This window comes from Triturus cristatus, chromosome 1_2 (assembly GCF_964204655.1).
Source record: "Triturus cristatus chromosome 1_2, aTriCri1.1, whole genome shotgun sequence".
Classification (NCBI taxonomy): Eukaryota; Metazoa; Chordata; class Amphibia; order Caudata; family Salamandridae; genus Triturus; species Triturus cristatus.
The window spans coordinates 585,031,863-585,058,844 of NC_140580.1; the positions used below are offsets into that span (position 1 = coordinate 585,031,863).

The following is a 26,982-nucleotide window of genomic DNA, read 5'->3' on the forward strand; positions in this document are numbered from 1 at the left end:
CCCTGGGCGTAGTTCGCGTAGTAGTGCTATGCGTAGCTACGTGAAGTGCACTTCGCACTACGCAAGCTACGCGAACTGCGTAGTGCACTGTGCAAAATGCTGTTCGCACTGATTGCACAGTGCTGGATGCTTGTCCGCACTGTGCAATCATTGCAAACTGCATCTTGCACAGTGCAAGCGGTTGCTTTCTGCCTCTCGAGTAGATTTGTACTCGAGCGGCAGCTTTCTCAACGCGGACTGGTAGTTTCTCATCGCGAGCGGTCGGGAGCATACTCGACCACTCGCAATGAGAAACCTGACCTCCCCGCGTTGAGAATCTAGCCGGGAGGTTTATTTTCCACGTGCACGATCGGCAACTTGATGTTGCTGATCGCGAAAGAAGAAAAAGTCTCGCCAGGATGTTATTTTGCTCACTCGCGGTCGCCAACTTGACGTTGAGGGCCGCGAGCAAGCAAGCAAAAAATGCCCGCTAAGCATTTTTGCACTGTGCTACCTGTAATTCACGTAGCGCGTAGTCTCACAAACTACGCAAACTACGTGAGCGTAGCGTAGTCCTATGCCCAGGGTTAATTTAAATTAATGAAAAGATGGATGGATTATCCATGTCACGTGGAGTGTTCTTCATAGAACATTCGACTCTATGTAATAGCTGCGTTTCGAGTCACAAGATCACTCGCAGTTGGCTGGCACCGCTGTGGAAGGCCAATGAATGAATGAACGTCTACCTTTCTTCTGCTTTCAGTATGAGGCGTTCCGTAATAGATGCAACATACCAGGGACTGCTTCTAATTGTAGACGTAATACTAAGGCACTGAGAGCAGGGAACAGCACTCCAGAAGGGGCTTCAGGTACTTGATACAATACCCCAGCTGAAGTCACAAGAACTGGTCAGGACACTCCAAATATAGCATTGAGACGGATGTATATGCCATACAATTGTAACACAACCTACCTTCTTGGCTGTTTTTGTATTCCCCTGCACCTCAACATTACTTTTGCTGTTCACGCAGCCTTATTGTGTTGTTCACGTGCTCCATTTTCACCCAATATGAGAACTCAATGATTGCCAGGAACAGTGGATATTTACACCTGTGTGTGGGGCGGGGGGTGTAGGGAAGACTTGCATTCTGCTGCATGTCCTGTTCTGAGTATGTAAAGTATTTTAAACTATTTTCACACATGCAGCACAAATTCCATATGTGTGGGAATGTGTTGTGCTGTACTTTTCAGTATGCTTAAGGAGGTAGGCCCTGCTGTTACTCTTGGCGCCAGCAGCCCTGTACATTTTCCTTGTGTTTGCTCACTTGCGCTGCCGTTTCATGTCCTGTATTTGTGCACTGCGTTAGCGAAGCTTGGTAAAAAGAACATGGTTCAATGTGCATTGTCTTGGTCAGTGGAAGTTACCTTTCTTCTGTCTAGGTTCTTCTTTGTTAAGCAGAGAAGGCAAACTTGGCTCTTGGGAGGTTTTAGTCAGAACGACCAAGGCGCAAAAGAGGCAGGGGCGTGTGATCTAGTGGACAGATGGATGTCATCCGATTGCATATGCTTACATGTACCAAGAGCCATTAGATACACCAGGAGGATTGCACAAAGAGCAGGTTTAAATCAAGAGGCTATTTCCTGCTCTGCCATGGTGAAAATGTGCTCTTCCTTAAAAAGCACTGGGTCCACTAGAAGTAAACAGACAATGGATGTCTGTGGTAGCTAAATGGTGCAGACTGGGAAATGGGGCCTCTGTTGGTGGATAACCCTTGGATTCCACGCTTGGAGCCTTCTCACCCACTTTGGGTGTAGTGGCTATTTACACTCTTGTTGGAGAAAGGGAGTGCATATCTCTAGACCTACATTGCACAGGGGCCACGTTTAATACCAATTCCCTAGTATTAGTTTTAGGAACACCAACGCAGCAAGATACATTCACAACATATATACAAGTGTTGACCACCTCCACTACCCACCACTACACCACACTTGTGGTGAGCAGCAGTAGCCATCCTGAAAGGATGGGGAGAGCTTGTTTCTTCACATTCAGTCAGTGCATAACGTATTTTAGCTTTGTACGGAGACAGGAATGGCGGAAACCAATTGTGCACTATTTATGCGGATAGTGCATCAAGGAACAGAGAAAACTGATACCCCTCACCGGCCAAGTCGTACACTGCTGCTTTTGCTATCTTAGTTGTAGGGGACCTTAACGTATCAGGACTTCAGGAAAGCGGCATACACAATTGTACAAAGCATCCAATGCATTGGGCACTGAAGACGACAACTGTGAGATTTTAAGATTCAATCAGCTTTTCCCCAGTGGATCTTAGGAAGCAGGTTTCAAGACTCATCGAGCTTTGAACTGTGAAACACTGAAAAGGGATAGCAGGACCCTTAATGATGGAGGAGGGTGTACCTTATGATTCAGTAAAAATTCTGTAAGGTTATCTGAATAAGAATGCATAATGTGGCTGATTGTATAAGAAAGGCCTTAGCAGAAAGCACCTGACACAGTGCGAGGAATTTTAAAAGGTTCCGCTTTTATCTGTCACAAGTTTAACTTTCATAACAAGCACTGTGTGATAAGTTGCACAAAATGAGTTCCATATGGGGCAGTGTGTGAAATAACACAAACTCTCTCAAAGAATCCTTGGTACGAACGAGAGGTTATATTTGTATGCAGTTATTATCTTTTCAAACACATTATCATTTTTAGATGCTAACGGGTGAGCACTTAGATGGAGTACAGTGCTACACACGCATGAAGTTCATAAAGTGTGTAACTGAATTTAGGCCCAAATGAACACGTATAATGCTAAAGGAAAGTGAAGAAACTTGTAGACCCGCAAGAAGGGCGAGGTTGACATATAGTTTTAACCTTACGGCAGGTACGCAATAATATGAAAGAATTAGGGATTCTTTCAAACAGGTTTCATGTTATCCAGAAGAACCTTTGCTCCTGGAGAAGCCCTGAGCTATTGACTTAAATCTTCAGATAGTGGGAGGCAGCCAGCCACAGACCTAGTAATCCACACTCGTCTCTAGTGTGGATTCAAGGACGATAACTGGTAAGGTACAACATGACCAATGGGGGTCTCTTTCATACACCTTCTAAACAATGGGTAAGGACAACACTGATTATACAGCGAGTCCTTTCTGGAGGTCTACTGTTACAGGACATAATGAGTTTATTGATTTGCTAATGAGGCACACAGGTATCTAATTATTTTATATCGGAGGCAAAGAAAATTGAGCTATGATTCTGTAATGCAACAGTGTAACCAGGCATTTTGTTTCCTTTCGCTCCCTTTTGAATGTAAAGCTACGATTATGTACCTAGTAATGTAAGCTAACACTTTGAGCATAAAAGCATATTTGGTAAAAATATTCTAAGCACAGTCAATGTAATATAATTTACTGGGATGCTTGTTCAATTCTGTCCTTGCAAGTCATTGCGAGTGTACACCATGTGACAGGTTGTGGAACAGAGACCTGGGCATAGCTTGTTCTCAGACAAAATTATAGCTCAGGTTGTTTGCAGTCTACTAACAATGCAGGTCCTGTCATCGCCACCTCAATGCTTGCATCACAGAAATCCAGAATGTTTTAAAATCAGATAATTTGGAGAAATCATTTTTGAAGATGGCGATATTACAGCTTATGACAAATGCACAAACAATGTGCTTAAATATGAAGAAAATAATCTGCCTGTAAAGAAACAGTGTTAGACCTGTCAGCCCTTTGGGTGGTCCCTCCTCATCATTATTTATTTTGTCCCACTTTTGCCTCAAACCCTGTTATAATATTTCCTTTTTGGGAACCACCAGACTTTTTAGTGTTGATGCAGGGTCAGGGAGCCATTTTCCCTACCCCTGGAACTTCTGTCTGAGGGCCTGAGACACAAAATGGTGGCCACCCATTGTCACCTGTGACATCACCAGAACCCACTGGAGGTTTCCAGAACATTCTAGAACCCTGTGACAGTAGGAGGCAGTTTAGAATGTTGGGAGGCCATCTCAGAGTGGCAGTTGGCATCTGACTAGAGAGGAGAGAGGACCAGTTCAGAAGGAGGTCGGAGTAAGGCAGCAGGGGTGGAAACCAGTGCTTGGAGTGGGGTCCAGAAACCCACCCTTGATGCTAGTCCCTACTGACCAAGCCCAGCCTAGAGCCCTGTGTGGGACCAAGACCAGAAAAACCATCTTAAGGACCTAAATATTGTGAAGAGGCCTTAAAGAAGAAGACCAGCAAGCTCCTGACCTGTTTAGCGGTGTCCTCCTGGAGTCCTGACGTCGAGAAGCCTGGAGACCTGAGGCCTGAGGTGGAGAAGCGGCGCTGACAGAAAGCAGACGTCGTACCCGGAGCCGTCAGAGGTCGAGAGAGGGCGCCGACGGAGGTCGTGGAGAGACACCGGAGGTCGAGTAAGGAGTCACCTGAGGTCGAGGTGAAGCGCGCCGGAGGTCGGGAGTGGAGATCGCACTCCGGAGTCGCCGGAGATCGAGGTGAAGCGCGCCGGAGGTCGGGAGTGGAGATCGCACTCCGGAGTCGCCGGAGATCGAGGTGAAGCGCGCCGGAGGTCGGGAGTGGAGATCGCACTCCGGAGACGCCGGAATCTGAGGTGAAGCGCGCCGGAGGTCGGGAGTGGAGGTCGCACTCCGGAGACACCCGGAAGCGGGGAGACCATGACCCTGCGACGCCGGAAGGCGACATCGAGCCGAGGCCGCCCAGCGACATCGATCCGGAACAGCCCAGCGACATCGATCCGAAGCCGCCCAGCGACACCGAACCGGAGCCGCCCAGCGACATCGAGCCGGAGCCGCCTCACGACATCGACACGGCGCCGAGCGGAGCCGATCATCGTGAAAAGGGCAGTAAGTGGTAGAAAAGGCATCTGAGGCCCTGTGGAGCCCTAAAAGACCATTCTAGGGGCTAGAGGGGTGTTAGAACCGGCCTGGGAGTGCCAGGGGTGAACTGAGACTGGTGCAGTGACCTCTGTGAGGGGTTGTGTATTTTAGGAGAACCAGATCCTTAGGTTACCCCTATTCTACCTCAGTTCAGGCCCAGCCTTGACCAATCTAGGTGGGACACCCCCCATGTCATCCAAATGACCACAAGCTGTACTTGGGCATAGTAAAACCAAACTACCTCAGGAAAGTGATGTGAACTGTAATTGTCATTAATTGTGTTATTTAAGTTATTGAAGGTGCTTTATTTATTGACTGTATTTATTGTCTGACTGTATTTATTCCTGCATTGTATTTATTGTCTGACAGTATTTATTAGCCATTTGTATTTATTGCACCCCTATTTATTCCTTGCTTATTTATGACCTGATCCTATTTATTGAAACCCCACTGTGGTATTATTTATTTGAACTGCCCTTTTAAAGGAGAATCTTATTGTCTTGTATTTATTTTATGAACCCTGCAACTAAGAGAAAATAAGATAAAGACAAACTACTTTCTTTCATAATTTTTACGGTGTAGTGTCGTTTTTGGAACGGATGAACGCATGGTTATTGTGAGGGTGTGACGTACGCTTCACACGGTGCCTGACCCCAACCGCTCGAGCCAAGCTACCACTGTGCTGGGAACCTGGTGACTGCTAACCCGGTTGCCCGGTTTCCAACAAACAGCATGCACAACTTAGGTGAGTGGGTCAATCTAGTGACGGCATTAACGCAGAAACGTTCAAAATCCAATCCAAAAGACTAGCAGCTTTCTTGATCATAAACGGCATATCCTCCTGTTGAGCCAAACTTTCAGTATTATCAAAAACTATAAAGACTAGTTCATAGCTTCTACAGATTCATGAGATAGACAGAATGGTTTAAGGCTGGGGCCAAAGACCACATCAGGAAAGTCAGGAAATTAGAGAACAATTACTAAGTACTGGCAATGATTCCTGTTAATTCAAGGCTTTAAATGTTGGCCACAAAGAGTGAACAGAGACAGCTTAGAGGGAAAAGGATTTCAAATGATTTACTATTTGAGAAAATCCAAGCAATATAAAATCGATTATTGCAACCAAAATATACCAAGGTATATTAAATTCAATTTCAAGGCGGCAGTTGTAATAAACATATTAACATATAATGGAAATTCATTTTTATATTGAAGTTACATTAACCAGTTTTTTCAGTAAAAATGTTGCACTTTGAGTATAAACATAGCATGTCTTAGTATTAAACCAAATATTAAATTAACACAAACGTACATACACATATGCAAATGCCATCACACATACCCATTTTAACTAGAGTTCTAACAGAAGTTCATGAAATCTTTCTGAAGCCTAAGTACAGTGTAAGATCCAAACAACAACATTTCATCACAATGGAACAAGAATTAGAGTTTTGCTCTATTAAGGCAGTTATGATATAGGAGATTGTTTCACTTCCTTTAAAGCGATTTACTTCAAACTTCGAAAAACACAAATCCCTACTTGTTGCTGGTGGTGGCATAGGATATAAAACTATTCCTGCCGATATGAAAAAATTTACAGGATTGCAGATGGGTAAATATTACTCTGACATATACTTTCCTGAAATTCGTTAACCACGAGCAAGAATGTGAAGTTTGTAGACAAACACCAAGAATGAATGTGTTCACCTGTTCTTTGGTCCTGATATTTTAACTCTACCAACCTGGGATGCCCTGTTTGATGCATTTTATAGAAGAGAAACGCAAACCTACTCAATCAGTCAAATAATTAAACTTTGACCTGAAGACATTCAGGGGACTAATATGAGGTCTGGTAAATGACCTGTTGTAACCATAAGGCTAGACCTTGAGCCTGTGTCTAGGTTTTCTTTGGGGCGAGTGGTTTTAAAACAAACACTGGCCTTAAATCCCCAGACCCATTTCCAAATTTGGCTTTTTACTCTCTACTAACCAGGATGAGATGATTTTGAAATCATACAAGAAAAAAGGGTAACATAAAAACAAATTGGAAGCCTCAGCACTAGGAAGCGGTCAGGTCTTCTCTCTGATGATGGATTATAGTTAATCAGAAATCCAAAAAGGAGTGGGAATAGGGTCTCACAGGCTTATAATTTCTGGTGGCTATAATATATATTTACAATTATGAGCAACCATAAGTATACACAATTTTCAAAGTGATTGGCAGCAGATAGCCTGCCGCAAAACTCTGTGGAAACTTTCATGATGAAGGTTGGACAGAAGAGTAGACGCAGAACTAATTAATGCCTGCTGATTGTGAGTTCAAGACTCGCTTTACAGCATATATAAACTTAAGCTACAACAGGTCACATCTCCAAAAGCGAATATCAGAAACATAAAATATCAAGCAAGTTACCAAAAGGAATATAGCTTATGTCTCTAGAACAGCACACTTCATTGATGGACCTATCTAATATCACTTGCTTATGCGGTCATTAATGCTGTCACCAAGTTGAGATTTTTAAGACACAATATATCTTTTTGTATGTTTGCTTTCCCTGAGACAGTCACCATTAAACCTGCTCTTTTCACAAATCCATCTTAGACACATACAAACACCAGTAATGAATGATAGTTTGCAGCTCCCCAGAAGCTGTTGAGTGGAATATTTGCTATCTGCAAAGAGTAGGACATATTCTGTGGGGTTCCTTGGAGAGGCTCGGGATGCTGTTCAGCTGGGGCTTTTCCACTTTTCTGACTCTGAATCACTTCATGTCAATGACAATGGTGATAAAACAAGGCCGTAGTGAAGGACAAGCAGACCATCCTGAAAAGCACAAAAATGAAATAATGAGAATGTATATGGTATCCTCAGCCCCTTTATTAGGTTACGGTGAACTTGCATTCAACAAGAAGATACTACTGAGAAGCTCTCTGGCCAAACATTGTTTCCTGGTGGATTCTTACCTTACAAAATGCCCTGCCGAATGCGAAGACCAACAAACAGGTTGTACTCGTTGAAGCAAATGAGGTAAAACAAATACCTATACCTACACAGTTTCAAGAACAAGCCAAGCATACTGTTCCACCTGGGAGGACTTTATGGCATCTAGCCTAACACTAACATAAGGGAGTCCTTACTACCGGGCCAGAAGCAATAGGAACAATGTGGAAATCATGTACAGAGCAAAAAAGCTGTGTTGATGGTCCTATGGCGGTCTGGGGCAGGACTAGGCTTGGAAAAAAACAGTTTCCATCAGAGTGTCACTTTAATAGCAGCACAGCCAGCCACTGGGATCACATACCAGCATCTATTTGAAGCCTGGTGATCTATTTTCAGAAAACTAACCAAGCATTTACCCAGGGTGAATAAAAATCACAACTCCCCCCTACGCCCCCCCCCCCAAGCTTCCCCTTCCAGTCAGACACCACAGTACACCCCAGATCCCAAGGACGTATATACAAAGCTTAGATATACTATCAGATCTAAGCTATCAGGATAGGGTCATATACTCTACTCTCTTCAGCAGAGTTTTCTAAAGGACACAGAAACTAGTCGGGTATTTGATTGTTCTTTCCTAAAGTTTGTTTTTCCCCACACATCAAGCCCGCTGCTGGCCCAGGCACACACAAGCAGTCTAGCTCACCAACATCAAGCACAGTGCTCTTACGCGACCAGGGCTCTACACTCCTGCAAAGTCGAAACCCTATCCTCCTGTTACAATGCAGTTGCCTGATAACGTGTGCTGGCCAGCATGTTACACTACACTCCCCCTGACCTCTATTCCTTGCTTGCCCCAGCCTTGATCTAGAACCGGTTTACCCTAAATGCACCGGACCCTTTAACACGAATGGGGATAAACAGGAATCAGAAGAGTAAATGCAGCAAGGCGGCAGCGTTACTGGTGGCAGAAATTGCCAGTAACAAATGGCACAATTTATTGGGTGATCCATTGCAGCCAGGTCTTCCGCAAACCTAGTGAAAGTCGCAGCAGTTAAGAACCCCAGCCATTCCACAAGTCACTATGACTTGGTCATGGACAGCATCCAAAGAAGCTCCAAACTTAGCAATACAGGAGTGAACATTCGTTGTTAAGGGTTCTATGGCTATGAAATTCAAGCGGACCGTCACCAAGGCGTAACAGAACAGGATGAGTATACCATAAGTGAGCACCAGGTACAATGAACGAAGCTCAGTTACAGGAAACGTACAGCCATCCACTTTGTCTGACTAGTAAAGGGTGAAAGAACCATGGCTACTGCAATTGTATAGCCACCTGGCATACCCGATTGAGAGTTAATGAAGCATGACCACTGAAATGTACGGTTGTCAAAAAAAGGGGGGAATTAGAGGTTTAGAGGTTAGGTTCACCCTCCAGCAGTACATATATCATAAACAACCTGAATGATCAGGTAAAAAGAACCTAACCTAAGGGTGTCAGAAATCAATTGGATTCCGAAGGCCACCCGACAATGAAGAAAGGGGCAAGACTTTTCCTTTCTTGAGTCCCCTCACTCACCAGGGTTTCCCCACGGTGACATGCTTCATCATTGGGGTCCTCTCAGTCCTCTACGGGCTGAGGCGTGCTGCAACTTGCGGATTACGTAGGAGCACTCAAAAGGTACAGATTATGTGTAGTGCAAGTGCGAGTGTCGTGGAATGGAGTGGGATAAAGTGAATTAAAATAATCAACTAGTGGGCCAAATACATTTTATTCTTGCTCCTAGCTAATTGGTTAAAAAAGGGGTAATATGCTAAAGGCCCTAACTATAATGGATAGGTGTACCTAGCATATGGTCAACTAGTTTCGAGCTTCCCCCAGCCCTTCTTCAGGACTCCACCGGGACCAGCCCAGTGTGAAAAAAACCACTCCTAGTCGACCTAATTAAGGTGCGAAAGTGAGACGCTGCAACTAATAGGCATGCGTTATAATTAATATATACGTAAGTATACGTCAGGCAATATCTGTAGGGTACAAGAACACATATATTAAAGGAACAAAAGGTCATTAGCAATGTTATCGAATCAATAGTGATCACACTATACACCAGTGTTGGTACACTCTTTTCTCTAATGTGCCGCTATGTGGTTTCACAAAAAAGCGTTAAATAAAGTACATTCTCCATGCAGACGCTGTGCTGAGAAGTGAGTGGAAATTCAGTAAATGTAAAAAAATTGCACAAAAAACACTCATGCGTCTGACACAACATAAGACACATACAAGACTGACAATTGCACGACATTACATACATTTTAAGAAGCAACAATATGCCTCATGGTCAACGGAGGGGGTGTGGAGATCTCGTACACCTAGAAAAATGATACATGAGGTCGTTAATAATGTAGGGCTCCGTATCTATGGCATGCCCTTGAGGGAAGGAAACGGAAAAAGAAGACGATCTCCGAGATTCCAAAGGGCGTGCTGGACTTCCCCAAAAAAAAACTCCCCACTTACTTGTACGTTGATAACCACACTCTGGTACACCTACTGGAGCCCAAGCCTCTCGGACCGCATACTAAGTGGTCCCGAGCGAGGGGCCAGTTATCTACGAGTGTTTCCGCATGAAAAGCGTGAAAGGACTTGCCTGTGGAGGTCCTTTCCGTAGCGGCCATTTTGAATTGGGGATGAGTTCTGAATTAGTTTTCAAACGTGAGGGAGGCCGATCCTTGATACCAAGGGTGAAGCCTAAAATATTCAAAAATGAAAAGAAATTACGGGTAGAGAAGGACTGATACCTAAAGGTGGTATTAACCTAGGCCACATACGATGAATACCAAAAAGGATTGCTAGGTATTGTCTCGAGAGGTGTGGCCATGATGGATTGGGCTAGATCAAGAATATGATTCTTGGTAACACGGGTGGATAGTTACCTACGAGAATTACCAAATAATCCGAGGGTATAGTGCTTATACCCATAAGGGAAAACACAGGGTTTTTTTTTTTTTTTAATATATTAAGATATATATTTTGCATTACAAAATAGTCACGGGGTGTTGAACTTAAAAAGGGGAAATTCTTAACAAACCTATCAATAAAGTTAATTGAAGGATGAAGGAATTCAGGAAAAAAACTTAGAATAAACCTGGATAACGACAAGGTTGATATACTAAAATAGTGTATCAACCTTAGTTTGAAGTAAATTGTCCCCACGGTATATCATCGTTAAGACCTTTGGTATCAGACCGTAACTTGAAGACCCAACGTTGCTCTTTTTCGTGCAGTTTTCTTTCGATGTTGGGGTGGTTGTCTACATGTTCAATAATGACCCAGCTGAGGTCATTAGGTGTGTGTTGTTGTTCGAGGAAATGAGTGGTCATTTTCGTGTTGTTGCGTTTACACCTAAAGTTGCTTCGGTGTTCGGTTATTCTTGTGTTCACCTTTCTTGTGGTCATCCCCACATAATGAAGGTTGCAAATACAGGTGATAAGATATACTACACCTGTCGTATTGCAATTGGTGAAGGATCGAAGATTCCATGTCATGCCATTGTTGTAGGTGACAGTTTTGGTAGCACTGGTTAAGTGACACACACTGCAGTTGCTGCATGGGTAATGGCCCTCAGGTAATGGATGGAGCAAGCGTACCGGTCCGATGGTCTTGGTAGGGTTGGGACGTGTGTGTACTAGATAGTTACTCAAGTTTTTGGCTTTTCTGTGGCTAAACATGGGTTTTTGTAAATCCAAACCTCCACTATTCAGGATTCGCCAATGTTTTTTTATTATTTTCGTCACTTGGTCTGATGCGATGTTGAAGGTAGTGATACAGATTTGTCTTTTACGGTTTGTTTCTGTGTCCTCAGGTTTGTGTTCTAGTAGGGCTTCCCGGTTGTTGTTGGAAGCTCTTTTTTGTGCCTTGGACACTAGATGTTGTGGGTATTGTCGTCGCATAAGTTTCTGTGATAGATCCTTTGCTTGGATGTTATAATCATGTCGTGTGGTACAATTGTGTCTCAGGCGCAAAAATTGTCCGAAAGGAAGATTGTCTTTCAAACTTCTGGGATGGAAACGGTCATACACTAGGAGGCAGTTTCTTGCCGTGGGCTTGAAATGTGTGGTGGTGATCAGATGACCTTCGTGCGCTGTTATGTTGAGGTCAAGAAAAACCAGATTTTACCTACTCATAGTGAAGGTAAATTTCAAAAATGGATCTTGTTTATTGAGCCAAACTAGGAAAAACTCAAAACCTGCTTCGCTACCTTCCCAAATCAAAAACACATCATCTATGTATCTTTTCCATAGTTTGATCTGGTCGATGTGTGGATTGTTTTGGTGGAGAATCTTGTGTTTCTCCAGGTGATGTACATAGAGCCCTGCTACGCTCGGCGCAAAGGTACTTCCCATGCTGGTACCGTGCGTTTGTTTGTACAGTGAGTCGTTGAACTGAAAAAAAAATTCGGTCAGAGCTAGGCGACAGCATTCAAGAACCACATGTCTGGGTGTGTGGTATCCCCAATTGTTTTGAAAAAGTACTTCCTCCAGGATATCCAACGTGTCCTTGTGTGGTAGACTAGTGTAGAGACTCTCCACATCCAAACTGATCAGTATACTAGTTATGGGGTTGAATTCAAGATTCTGAATCAGACAAAGGACTGCTTTAGTGTCCTGTAAATACGTTGCGGTGGCCTGGACCAATGGTCGTAAGAATGCGTCTGCAAACTTTCACAGAGGTTCTAGAATTGAACCTATCTCTGATACTATTGGTCTGCCGGGAGGCGCCACCATTGATTTATGTATTTTAGGAATAGTATAAAAATAAGGGATTATGGGTTTTTTGTTCTCAAAAAAATCCGCTTCTTTTGTACTTATCCAATCGTTGGTCAGAGATTCTTCAACCAAGCTTGCGATCTCTATCCGTAGACGTTCTGTGGGGTCATTTGGTATTGCCAAATAATTTCTTGCATCACTGAAATGTACGGCCACCAGGTATGCCTGATCAGTTGAAAGCCACCATTAGTGAAGGGGCCACCGGTGAACATGGACCAAGAGTAGGAGCATTAAGTGCAAAGCGAAAGTTGCCAGAAATGAAAGGTTACCCAGCAAAGAGGTATGAAACAGATAGTCATGAGCATTTACTGGGATAAAGATTTGAAGGTCTCATTTTGAATGTAGAGCACAAAGTGAATTAACACAAGTAGCTAGTAAGTTAATGCACCTAATAAACTGCACCTTTATTCTTTCAAACAAATTGGTGTGGTCTCACTTACTGGGAACTAGGTGGGTGACTGCTTTGGAGAATGACTGCCAAGGAGAAATATGCAGGCCCGGGCCATAGTTGAGTGTCCCCACGGGAGACCACCTTCAGCCTCTTAATAAAGATTTTTAAAAGTGGCTTCTACGAGAGTGGAGAAAAATCCATAACCCTATTTCTGGCCAGAACAAGAACAGCCTCCCTCAACCTGGACATACATGGTCTGCTATTTAGACCTTGATGCTCTGCAGGAAGTCCTTGATCCTGTGAAAATGGTATAGGAGTTTTTTTGCATTAATATAATTTATGCATTAGTAATGATTTGCAGGATATAGATCTGTACTCAAATTTACATGTATACACTTATCTGATGTTACTGCCTTTCAAACGATTTTGCTATGACCTGTTAAAGTGTATTTTTCTGTCTTATGCAAACTAGGCCTTACTTAGGCCTCAACACCATCTTGTTCAAAATGGATGTCTCACCCTGCATGTTCATTTTTCATTATTTCTGCTGCACGCAGCCAAGCAAAGCTATGTTTGTTTATTCCCGGATGACATTGTTCTCGAAAAAGATTTTCTAAGATGTACTCAGTATTGTAATTCCTCAAGGTTTCTTCTGCATGCTTGTTGTGTTGTATTGCATTAATTCACAATAGTTGACTGTTGCTTTGTAACTACTTTGTTCTACCATCTCTGGATAACATTAGCAAAGAATGGGCTGATTCAATATTCTTTTAGTGGGATAGTACTTAGGTTGTATGCTATGATTTGCTGAAATTGTATTTTTTCTATATAAACCCTCAAATTTTCGAGTGAGCGAGAGACTGTTCCAATGCTACTCAGAGATGCTGTCCCAGTTCATACTGATTTTGCTGCTCATTGGGACTTGGAATATTTTTCGATTTTGCTTACTATTCTGTATTGTTCTAATGCCGAGTGCCTTCATGGCAATGACTTTATGCAGATGCACTTTCTGTATTGCACCTTTTGAACATTATTACAAATCTTTCTAATATGTATAATTCCACCATAGAGCTATCTTATTAAGTATGTTCTTAATTAATTCTCATATTTTTAATCCAAAAAGGTTCCTGCAGTTTGGAGGAAACGACCCTGGATAGAGTTTATAGGAAGAAATATGCGGATCTGGCCCATAGCGGACTGTTCACGAGGGAGTCTACCTCCAGCCTCTTAATTGAGATAAAGAAGGTGGCCTTCTGAGAGGGTAGAGTGGAACCCATAATCCAATTTCCGGTCTGCACAAGGACAGCCTCCCTTAACCCTGGACATAATTGGCCTGCTATTTAAACATTGATGCTCTACAGGCACTCGGTGTTGCAATGACAATGGCAGCACATGTGCCTCCCACCCTGTTGAAAACAAATTAAATTACAATTTATAACAATACAAAGAAAGAATATAACAGATTAATAATCTGCTTTAATCATGGCAGCCGCAACTTACAAGGAGATCCATTGTGGTCAGATTGTTTGCCCCAAGACCAGCAGGAAGGTGCAGCAGTTAATAACCTCGCCCATATCACAAGTCACAAAGCTTCGACCGCAGGCAGAACCTAAAAGTACTTGAAAGTCAGCAATCTGGTAGAGGATGTTGACCTGTAGGAGCAATGCAGCTAAACAATTCCAGAAGTGGGGCGCCCCCAGACGTAAAGGTCCAGATGGAGTATATCGGAAGGGGGCACCCACCCGAAAGAAAAAACAAAGCACAGCTACCTGACGTGTATAGCTACCTGTGAAGCTTAATTTATTTAGCGTGAAAAAAGCATGGGTACCTGATGTGTACCGACACTGGGAGTGCTAATCAACTGAAAGCCGATGGGTAACAACTGAATGTATGAGGAATGGGTGTAGGTAAAGGATACTGGAAGCACTCAATAACAAGCATTGGCATAGCCAATAGGTCTCGCCTTTGGGACCTTATAAGTGTTTAGCCATGCAACAGTTGCATAACTAAATACTTATAAGGTCCCAAAAGCGAGACCTATTGGCTATGCCAAGCGGCCGTGCGGCCGCGAAAGTGAAAGTGATCACGATCAAACATCAAAGCGGCCGTGAAAGTGAAAGTAATCACGATCAAACATCAAAGCGGCCGTGAAAGTGAAAGTAATTGCGGTCAAGCGTGGCGTGCACGCCCGCGCACATGCACTGTAGCTCTAGGCTGGCCTGGTAGCACTTTTTGGAGCCCTCTCAAAAGGTCTCGCCAGACCAGCGCATGCGCTGGGTCAGGCGAGACCTAAAAAGGGTATGAGACCGCTAGATAGGAACGTTTTCTGGGTTCAACTTTGATTGTAGAGCACAACATGAATTAATAATAAGTGCTTGCAAGTTGAAGCAGCCAATAAATTGAGCCTTTACTCTTCCATACTGGTGTGGTCTCACTTATTGGGATATGGGTGGGAGACTGAGCTGGATACCACAGCGGAGGGTCCTACTGCTCCAGCTACAAGTTCTGAAATCCAAATAACTTCTGAAATCCAAATAACTTCCAAAATCCGATGGTGCATTCCCCTTATTATGGCAGATTACATGCAAGACACTATCTCCCAGAGGGGAATATAGCAGAGAAAACAACCTGAGGGAAAACAACCAGAGGACAAACAGAAATAAAACTAAGATAGTGATATTTGGCCGCACAGTAATCAAAAACGGTCTCTTGAGACTGGAGGAAGCGGCCCTGGATAGAGTTGATAGCTACAAAAAACAAGCATTTGCAATGCAATTGGTCCCGCATTTACCAGAGTTTGAGCTATTGGCATTGTAAATGACAATGCCTTTTATTTATGTGTTGTTTTGAAAACAGATGAATAAAAGGCACTGTCATTTACAATGGCAATAGCTTAAACTCTCTCAAATGCAAGATATTTTGCATTTCAAATTCATTCGGTGCCCATGCTAGCGAGTGAATAAGACAAGCCACTGTTAAGATAGTTTTTGTTTTTTTTTATATTCTTTTTATTTGCATTTTCAACAACAAAACGAATACAATCCTCTGCAGTATGAGTAAAATATGTTAGTGACAACACAGTCCCCCACCAATACAACAATAGCAATAAGAGGACTAAGGGCCAACCCGTCATTGCTCGGTAAGTCCTGCATGGCCCCCCATCTCTGCCCCCCCCCACCCCGCAAACCACTCCCACCACATTCGATGACCTCAACACCCCATGATCTACCCGGCTCCCGTCCCTCCCCGGCTATCATCAGTGTACATCACTGTTTTACAATGCTTGAATCGTAGTTTGAGCCAACCAGTGTGTGAATGGTTCCCATATGTCCTTTGGCCGTGAGCGCATTGGCAAGAGCTCCCAATATAAAGCAAGTTGTGTCTGGCAGTGTACCACGCTTTTAATCCATTCCCTAACAGTAGGTGATGTATGCGCTCCCCAATGCATCGCAACCTGCCTTTTGGCATGCAAAATGAGTATGGCCGGCAGTTTACGGTGTTTAGGCTTGACCATGTGCAAGATCCCCAGTAGTGTAGTCTGCGGAGTGCAGGGGATCAGTAGGCCAGTGATTGCACACACCAGCTCCATTACCCTGGCCCAGAATGAGGCCAGCGTGGGACACTCCCACGCCATATGTAAGAATGCGGCGCCAGGCGCCCCACAACGCCAGCAATTGTCTGTGTCCCTCAAGCCCATGCGATGGGGGCGGCTCGGAGTACGGTACACCATATGTATGTATTTAAAATGTATCAGCCGGAGTCTATAGTTAGGGGAAAGGGTCTCAAGCAGTCTACAGCACATATCCCAATGATCGTCAGCGAGTTCGACGCCCAGTTCCGCCCCCCCACAGACATCGCGCCGTTGGGACCACTATTGGGTGATTACTCTGCATGCTACTGTACAATCGGGACACTAGTTTACGCCCCGATTCCACTCGGAGCACATTTTCTAGGGCCAACAGGTCCGGTGGCGGCACCGGAAAAGTAGGAAACAGCTTTTGACATGTGTGGCGAAGCTGATAATAGAGCAGTGTGTCGAGCATCGTCGGAGCCTCCGCACCACACATCTGTTCTGGCGTGATGAAGGTATCGCCCGGGAAGAGGTCCCCCCCCAGTATTAAGGCCGTGTGTCGTTGAGCGTTCCCCGGTTTCCATGGTTTGCAGCGGGGGCCACATGGGATTCCCGCGCAGTGGCACTGACTTGGTATAAAGAAGGTCCAACTTGGCTCGGCGACGCAGCCCGTCCCAGGCCCACTTAATTGCGTGTACAGTGTCAATGTCTTTGCATCTCCTCTTGTGTGGTGCGTACAGGGCCGTGTTTAGCGGTAGCGGGGCAACCCTATCCATCTCTATCGCCACATGCGGCTGAAATGGCGTGGGGTGTACCCAGTAGTGCAAAAACTGCGCCTGTGCGCAGTAGGCATATAGCGTGAAGTCGGGCGCCGCCATTCCACCCTGTCGCTGAGTAAGGGTCTCCCAGGCCACTCTCGGCTGCCCCCCGCCCCACGCCAGTTCTATCATCTGCGAGCGCACTTGGTTCAGAAAATGTGCGGTCAGGGGCAGCGGGATATTGGCAAATAGATACAGTAGCTTGGGCAGTATGACCATTTTGGCCACAGCTATTCGCCCAGCTAGAGAAAGGGGCAATTGCTTCCAGCGGTTCACCTTTTCCTCAACCCATCTCAGCGCTCGCCCATAGTTTTCGGTCCACAAATCCTGCATGTCAGTGCTAACCCATATCCCTAGGTAGCGCTCCGGACCGTTCGCCCACTCCAGCGGGCAGTCCGGAGTAAAGCGGTGCGTCCCAGTCGTCAGGGGCAAAATGACCGATTTCTCCCAGTTGATAGTTACCCCCGATAGCAGGCCATAGCGCATCAACTCTCTCGTCATGGGGGGAGAGATTTTCATGTGGATCAACCACATAGAGTGTGATGTCATCAGCATACATAGAGACGGTCAGCGCCCGGGACGAGACCCCGGTGCCCCTGGCCGCGTGGTGCTGTCTGATCCGTGCCGCCAGTGGCTCGGTGGCAATCGCAAAGAGCAGGGGTGACAGGGGGCAACCCTGCCGCGTGCCTCTGCCAATGGCAAAGGGCTCAGAGATAAGGCTGTTTACCCGTACTCGGGCAGAAATTGTAGTGTAATCTTATATAGCGAATAAAGGATTCACTTATCCCCATGCGTTGCAGTAGCGGGAACAGCAATCCCCATTCCAGGGAATCGAACGCTTTCGTGGCGTCCAGTAGCACCGCAGCGGCTTTTACATGCGGGGCCAAATAGTGCAGTACCCCAAACAGGGTTCGGAAGTTGTGGGACGTGGAGCGGCCCGGCACGAATCCCGACTGATCTGGGCGTATAATGAATGGCAGCACCGGCTGCAACTGCGTGGCGAGCATTTTGGCGAATATTTTCGCATCCGTGTTGATTAGGGACAGTGGCCTATAGGAGTCGCATTTTTGGGCATTCTTGTCTGGCTTTAAAAGAGTAATGACGATTGCCTCTCTCATTGTCGCTGGGAGCAATCCCGCCTCCACTGCCTCCGCGTACACGGCCAACAGCCTGGGTGCCAGGAGGTCAGCGTATTCCTTATAGAATTGCGCCGGTAGGCCATCTGGTCCTGGCGCCTTTCCGGCTGCCAAGGACCCTATTGCTTGCTTGACATCGTCTACCGTAAAAGGGAGATCGAAATATCCTTTTTGGTGCGCATCAAACCAGGTCAATTGTACCGTGTCCAGGTAGTCGGACAGGTCCTCCGATGTAGGAACTCCCTGAGATCTGTACAGGTCTTTATAGAAAGTCCGAAACGTTCCCAAAATTTCTGGGGTGGTGTGTGCAAGGCTGCCTTGCGCCGTTTCGACTGAGGAGATATAGGAGGAATTTCTTTGCGATCGTAACAAATTGGCGAGTGTTCTGCCCGGGCGATCCCCCTCACCATACCGGCGGGCCGCCGCATGTTTATGTAAAAATTTAAGCTCCCTATCCGCCTCTGTTTGGTATTCCGTCAGCTTGGTATGCGTTTCCGCTAGCGTGGTCGCCGAGGGGTCAGAGCGATATTGCACTTCCAGGGTGTGTAGGCGTTTCTCCAGCCCCTGGAGCGTGTTCCTAATATCCTTCAGTACTCGGGCTTGCCCCGCAATACAGTGGCCCCTGATAACCACCTTGAACGCGTCCCACAAGGTGCCCAGTGATGGCACCGAGTTCATGTTCATTTCGAAATAATCGAGGATGTGCTGGTGTATATCCTCGTGGAACACCTGGTCTAACAAGGCTTGCGCCGGCAGTCTCCATGAGAAGGGTGGAATGTACGGTTTGGGGACCTGCAGCACCAACTCAACCGGGGAGTGGTCTGAGAGGGTACGCGCCCGGTGATGAACCTCAGACACCCAGGCATGCACATATGGGGTCAATAGCCAAAAGTCCAATCTGGACCAGGCTCCTCTGTGTGGTGTGAAACAGGTGCCCTCCCTCACCTCGGGGTGCAATATCCGCCACGAATCCAGCAGATTATATTCCTCCATCAGGCCTCGAAGAAGACCTGCCGTTTGTGGGTGGTGTGTGCGGGCAGCCCCCTCCCTGTCTAATTCCAGCGAAAGCACAGCATTGAAATCTCCGCCCCAGATGTATGCCCCCTCGCCCAATGACTGTGCTTTAAGCCAAACATTCCGGAAAAAACCTGGGTCGTCCGTGTTAGGGCCATAAGTGTTAATAATAATCACCTGCGTGTGAAATAAGCGCCCCAACAATAATATAAATCGCCCCTCGGGGTCGTCGTGCACCTTCAATGTTTGCCATGGTAGGCCCTTACGAATCAATACGGCCACTCCCCGGGAATAGCTGGAGTAGCCAGATGTGTGGATTTCACCCCATCGGGCATGTCTGAGACTCTCCCCCGCCCTCCGCAGCAGGTGGGTCTCCTGTAAGAGACATATGTCAATGTGGTGTCTGGTCAAGTGTGCGTGGGTCAGCCGGATCTTGCGGTGGTCATTTAAACGCGAATATTCCATGTCAGGCAGCGCAGCGCGGTCAGAGAGACGTATGAAGATGTGTCCTACGCGGCTGTATGTCTACCTTTAGCTCAGCATGTGGTGGGAGCCCTATTGCAGCATTGCCCGCCCCCAGCAGCAGCGGATAGACGGTCGGGGACAGTGATGTCCTATCAATGAGTTGTGTGATAGAGTGCCGCAGTTCAGAAATACAAACCAACAAAAAAAAACGTACCCCCCCATCTCCCACTCCAACCCCCCAATCAGGTTGAGATCCATCACCCCCCCCCAAACAAAAAACAATCCTCCTTAAACAATATCGTGGGAATCATCCCTTCGAGGGCGTGGGGTCACCGGCACCCTCCCCTGTCTCAAAGTGACAGGGTGGCCGAACATTACCTGCCTCCTGTAGTTGCAAAATGACTGATTGCAGCAGGACATGCCCAACGCCACGCCCAGCTCGGTATGGGTAGTCAGCAACAAGTCAATAATAGTCTCTGCCCCGTGGCTAACCTCCTCCATTGGCCCAGCTTTGTGCCCCCTACCCATCTCAGGCCCCAAGACATTATCAAGAATGAAATGGTGTATACTTAACAACAAAGCCGTAGGGCGTCTTTTGGGCGTCGCAGACAGTCATAGCACTCAGAATGGTTTACTGTTCTACTCATTGTCACTCAGCTGGCCAGCCGGGGGGGTCCCTCGGCCATCACACGGCTCCCGGTGCGACCGCTCTGCCTGTCGTGCGAATTTCAGCGCCTCTTTCGCCTCTGTGAAGATCATCGGCTTCCCCTTAACCTGAATCCTCAACTTGGCAGGGTATAACATGGCGTACTTGGTCCCCACTTTTTGAAAGATCTTTTTGGCCGGCATGAATTCACGTCTTGCAGATTGCACAGCCTGTGTAAAGTCAGGGTATAAGGAGATAGCCAGGTTTTGGAAGGTGAGTTCGCCTTTTTCCCGGGATAGCCTCAGTATAGTGTCTCGGTCCCTATAATTTAGAACTCGGGCAAGTATCGGGCGTGGCGGCGCCCCCGGCACCGGGCGCGGGCCCAGCGTACGGTGTGCGCGTTCGACCAAAAACATGGCCGACAGGTCCGCACCAAACAAGTCACGGAACATGCCCTCCACGAACTGCTCCATATTACCAATATTTGTTGACTCCGCAATTCCAATAATACGTATGTTATTTCTGCGGGAGCGGGCTTCCAAATCTTCGTTACGTCCACGTATTACTTCCAGGACCTTATCCATGCGCAACAGTTTTTCCCGGATGTCACTGTTGCCCTCCTCACACTCAGCAATCCGCATCTCCGCTGCCGCCAGCCGCTCCTCATGTTGGTCAACTTTGTGTGAGATGCCGTCTATGCGCAGAGCCATGGAATCCAGTTTGTTGTCTATTTCCTTGAGGCAGCCTTTTAGATCGCGAAACATACTCTTTATGTCGTCCTCTTGCGTGGGGTCCATCTGTGTCTCGGGGACCACCGTCTGGGACGTCGTCTCCACCTCCATGTTCCGGGCACTGCGTCGCTCGAAATGCAGCTTCGGCTGCTTGGCATCCGGCTTCCCCATTGTTCTATGGGGGAGACACGGCAGGGGCCCCGGGGGGGGGGCACGATGAGACAAATTAATATCTGGCCCGCGTTTGGATCCGCAGGACTGGCAGGTTCCTGAGCCCCCCCCGCTCCGGGCCGCCACCGCAGCCCCCGCCGTGGGTACAGGCCGCTCCGAGACAGTCAGGCCCACCAGGACACCAGCGCGCTCCGCCTGCAGGCAGGGGCCGGCTCCGTCGACCTAGGCAGGTACGCGTTGATTCTGCGGCATCTGGGCACTTTCCACGGGCACGTCTCTCCGACCCCTCGTTGCAGCCACCTCGCCTTCACCGCCTCACTCAGTCCGACACTCCCCAGGAGGGCCACAATCGTTTACTTGCAAGCTGGCGCCACACACCGTCAGGAGTTGTCCGGCTCTCACCTCAGGGGCGCAGCATGCACCACTCCCCGTGCCGGTCAGCGAGTCAGCCAGTGCAGCAGGTCAGGGCGCGTCTCCGCTCTCCAGGCCGCAACAGTCCGCAGCGCTCTCCGCCACTCTTCTCCGCCACCGGTGCGAGTCGGCCAGCTCACAGTCCGGCAGGGGCCCCGCCGCACCACTCCGGCAGTTCACGGCGGCACAGTCCTGCCCCCGCCACGCTCCGCAGCAGCGCCTCCTCGCCCGCCAGATCCGCGGCCCGCTACCAGGGACTCGCGTAGTGTGTGCGGCTGCCCAGCGCGACGTGCGCAGGTCGCCGATACGACGAGGGCTGCAGCCTCGGAACGCCGCCGCCGATTGCGGCCGCGAAAGCTGTCGCCGGGTCCTCAGCACTCAGGCAGTTCCCGCCGCAGCTCTGCCACACAGGAGAGGAAGTAGCAGACGGATGGGTTTACGGATGATTGGTTCGGCCGGCAGAGCCCCGTTACACGGCGGCCATCTTGCGGCTCGGCCACGCCCTTCCGCTGTTAAGATAGTTAGGATTAGATAGGAAGATTTATGAGCAGCATGGATGGCGCTCATGAAGGTTGTTTGGGTTACTGCATTTCTCACCAGCTTTCTTAGTTAATAGAGTGCGTAAAGCGCTTAACAGGCCATTGCCTCAGTCCACGGAATGTAAAAAATATTGCCGGAACCTTCAGAAGGTTAGAATATCATAAGCACCGGCTGCGTTTTACTATCAGAACATATGGCACCTTACCAAATTGAAAACAATGCTCCGTCGTTAAACGAGAAACTAGACAGGCAGTGAGTTCAAAGAAACAATGACATGTTACTTGAAAGAGCAAATTAAATGAAAGGGTACAAAGAAGGAGGTAGGAGCAGGGCAGAAGGTAGGAATAATTTACAATAGGAAAGAAGGAGGGAAAGATTCAAATTTGTTTACAAGCATTGCAAAAACTCCACCTTTTTAAAGAGGCTTCGTTACATCCCTTGCATAGTGCACGTGTAGGCGGGCACACTGAACATCCTGCAATGAGCACACGAGGGCCAGGGGTGCACAGTTGAGCACACCCTACCGCACGGCACAACGAGGTGACAGGGGTCACCGGAAGCACATGGAGCACTCGAGGTCACTGCAGTCTCACGGCGCCAGCCTACGAACGTGTGTCGACCGTGGGGTGCTTTGGGGCGAACGCAGACTCAGTTCACGATGGGAACAGCCTTGTGTTTGTTTGTTTAATTTTTCACGTAGGATATGAGCATTGCCGAGCGGAAATAAAAATAAAACATTGGAGGGGAGACAGAAATTGTCGGAGGTGAGGGAAGGGAAGATGTGAGGTGCGCAGGCCACGTTAAAATACTGCAAAGGTCTGAGGGTGGACAGGAGTGAAAAGATGGATATGGGAAGACGGACAGGGCTGCTCGAGGATGTCTTGCAGCCCCCGGTAATTGCACATGTCTTCGTGGCAGCACTCCAGCGTGGGCACGGCGCTGCCCGTGTGGTTGTGGGCCTTCCTGGCTCGGCAGAGGTTGGCTGCGTTCGCGAGCGAGTCCAGGCAGGCGTGGAGTTGGGGGTCTGGGGGTCCAGCTGCTGCGTGAAGCACGCGTTGAGTTCGGACTTGCACATGTAGCCCGTCGCCACACAGTGCGGCCTCACAGTAGCACTGAATTTCACCTGGAAAAAAAAAAAGAGGTAAAAGATATATGGTTGAAGATGTTGCATTTCTAGCCGCAGAAAAAAAGCTCTTTAGGGCTGCAATAAATAGATGTAGTAAACGACAGGCTGGTTCAACTTAACAGGAAGGGGGGAAGATGAACACAAATCGATTGTTTTCCAATAGTATAGCCATAAAGCATTACTTCGGGTGGTCTATATGAAAATGGGGAATAACTGTTCATTGTGTTCATCTGTAATGAAACTGGTGCTCATGTAAAGCGCTCTGGCACCCAATGCCTCGGGTCTAGTTCGCGGTATATAAAACGCAAAATAAAACATACTGTGGCATGCCGAAAGTGGTGGGGTCGATTCAATCCCATATAGGTCCTGTTACCAAAGGCCTATGGGAGGGTTGTCTATTGGGAAGTCTCCCTATGGGTCTCTACAAGAACAGCCCTCGTGGTAAGTCGCCCCCTATCCCTAAAGGGCCGATGGCCGAGCCTGGTGTCCGCTGGTCGTACTCATACCTCACCAAGGAAAATCCTATCTCAGCTAGGGCTCACAAACCAACACAGTCCACACAGAATAAAGTCACCCCTCAATTAATTGAAAGCAAACATGCAGTGCAATCAACTGTGCAGACAGCCAGGGATGCAGAGTTCAGGGTACTTTACAACGCGGTAGTAAACCGGTCAAATAAATGCACAGGAGGGAATGCCAAGCCCGGGAGGCCTGCCAAAAGGCTAATGCGGTATAAGGAAACGGCACTCATTAGAAATTTTTTGTTAGGCCGCCTTAATCGGAACCACTGGGTCATAAACTACTTTGCACTTTTATGCCAGCAGCTTGGTTAAAGCGTGTCATCTAACACCTCGTAAAAAGGTACTCGTTGGGGTTTAGGCCAGAGACATGTGCTGCAGCTACACCGCGCTTTACTGTGTGAAATTAGGCAGCTAGTTGCGATATCTGAAGAGAAGGGGTCGGCTGCTCTCCCGAGAGGGCCCTTCGTGCACAGCGTGACCTTTAGTCAGCACAGTAACACAGGCGGCGCAGTTTACGAGTCGGTATCCGTGCCAAAGTCAATTCTATCAACCCAAATGGAAGGTTGTAAAACAAGTTCTCGTTCACAGCTTAGGGGACAGTGGGATTTAGACAACAAGTGGGACTGAAAGCGATCGCGAAAGTGATCGCTATTGAAAAAACAAAAACAGGACCGCGAGTGGTGCGTGCGCGCACACAGCGAACATGTGTTTTCAATTATCGCGCCCGTGTCTGGGCACGTTAATTGAAACCACATGGCCTTTGGTGCGCGTAATAGGCACCAATAGGCCTTGGGCGGAGCAATGCATCCGCCTTTGGCCTATTGCGTGCCGTCTTTGGGAAAAACACGCACTCAAAGGCCAATCGCGGAAGCCAAAAGGAAAAGCACACGCGTGTGCGATTCCAGGCTCCGTTTTAAAACCCCCTACAAAAGGGCTCATGCCTGCGCGAGCAATGCTGCGCTCTGCAACGTAGGGCGCGAGCCCTAAAGAGGTGTCTGGTTTAGTAGGCGAAGTGGTTATACGCCCCACCAAGCAGCACTAAAGAAGGCTTCGCTGGCCCTCTACAACCCTTCATCCAGCTATTTAATACAATGACAAGAGAGAACACAGGACCAATGTTGCGAGCCGTCACTAGCAAAATAATGCCCACTGTTACCAACAGACTGGAATGTTTTGTTGGGAAGCTCTTTAAATGATTGGAGTCAACACAATGCCGAACATACAGACTCCTCTTCCATCTGCCCGACAGTACATCACAGGCTAGACTGGAATTTAATTTAACAAATCAATCGCTTGCGCTACAATCCGCATTTGTGTCCTACTGTTCGAAGATTAGAAATACACCAATAAACCCTTAAAAACAATATTGTGGCAATCCATAACTAACGAAATTTCCCCTTGGAGAATGTATCTGCGTGAAACTTTGAACTGCTTGCACTTTGAGGACATATGGAACAAGGGGCTTCCAAACTCCCAGGCAGGAAAATTGGAAAGAAAAAAAACCACAAGCAAAGCAGCTGCTATCTTATTAGGGCGACAAGCTAAACGTTAATGCGGGGAGCTACATCTGTATGATGGAATCCTACGAATACCAAAAAACACAGAAATGTGTGGACTTACAGCTACGTCTAAAGCAAAAAGGTCACTGCCTTCAGTTCTGCTTCATTTCGCTTTTGTGGCATGACAAATGAATCGCTTACATATATAATCTACACATGTGAAGCCCTGATCGTTTTAAGAATCTGTCTCTGACCGATCTCATAAAACTGAGCCTAAAAAGTTGTTGAGATGCAATCATAGCCTGCTTAAATGGAATAAACACACTATTAACAGGTTGCTTTCTTAAACACGTCGTTCGTTTTCAAAAACGTTTTCGATTCCTAATGTAGGTTCAGTGTTTGAATTTTCAAATATTTTGAATTAATCGTACAATAAATGTATTCACACATTCATTCCTATAAGGAATTTTCTTTAACCACTTACTACGTCTCACCCGAATTTTTTATAACCTTGATTTTCGCTGTGTCGGATTTAAGCAAACGGGGCTAATCCAATGAGCAGCCTGCTGGTTTACACCGAAGCGAGGGGTCCATTTTGAGTGCTGAAACTCCGCAGCTCAGGTGCGCGTGGACCGTTGACGTCAGCGCGCTAACATAGTTAGGACGGAGGTTGCATGTTGCCTGCAGATGAGCCACCTGCTCCAGGCCGCGTAGCAGGGAGTGAATGTTCTAATATTTTAATCTTACACACAATATTCCAGTTACTCGACGCTGCTCTGAAAGCAGCTTTGCCTCAGCACATATAAGGCGCAGGTCAACCCGCCCGCCCCCCCCCCCCCCCCGGTCAACCCGCCCCAACCCGGTTATTCATGGTATCAGTCTGGAGAGAGTTCAAACCTTCGAGTATCTGGGACTGACTCTGAATGAAAACCTGACATGGTCTTATCACCAGATAAAATAAAATCTAAAATTAACACAAAAGGTGGGGGGTATCTCAAATCTATGGAATAAATCTTTGACTCATCCCATTGGTTCGCCACTTGAAATTTACAAAATGCAGGCGAGTGGGGCAGTAACATATGGCGGTGAATTGTGGGGCAATAATTGCGCCCCTGAAGTTGTTACCACAGAAAACAAGTTCCTACGGAACTTGGCTGCTCTACCATCGAGCTCACCACTTCTCCCCCTTAGGCTTGATCTGGGATTAAGATCAGTAAAGGAGGAACTAGGTGTGAAGCCCCTAATTTTCTGGAGGCGACTTTGGGTAACCCCCGAACTTTCGTGTTACCGGAGT

At 47.1% G+C, this 26,982-nt stretch overlaps 1 protein-coding gene across 1 annotated transcript in view; it reads right to left on the reverse strand.

The window, feature by feature from the left end:
- Window positions 1-5,937: 5,937 nt before the first annotated feature.
- The window catches only part of PCGF6 (polycomb group ring finger 6), a 226,331-nt gene continuing 205,286 nt past the window's right edge, over window positions 5,938-26,982 (reverse strand). The window contains exon 10 of the mRNA XM_085606658.1: window positions 5,938-7,710. Coding sequence (XP_085462784.1) covers window positions 7,654-7,710 — 57 coding nt within the window. The 3' untranslated portion in view covers window positions 5,938-7,653. The remainder of the gene's footprint in view (window positions 7,711-26,982) is intronic.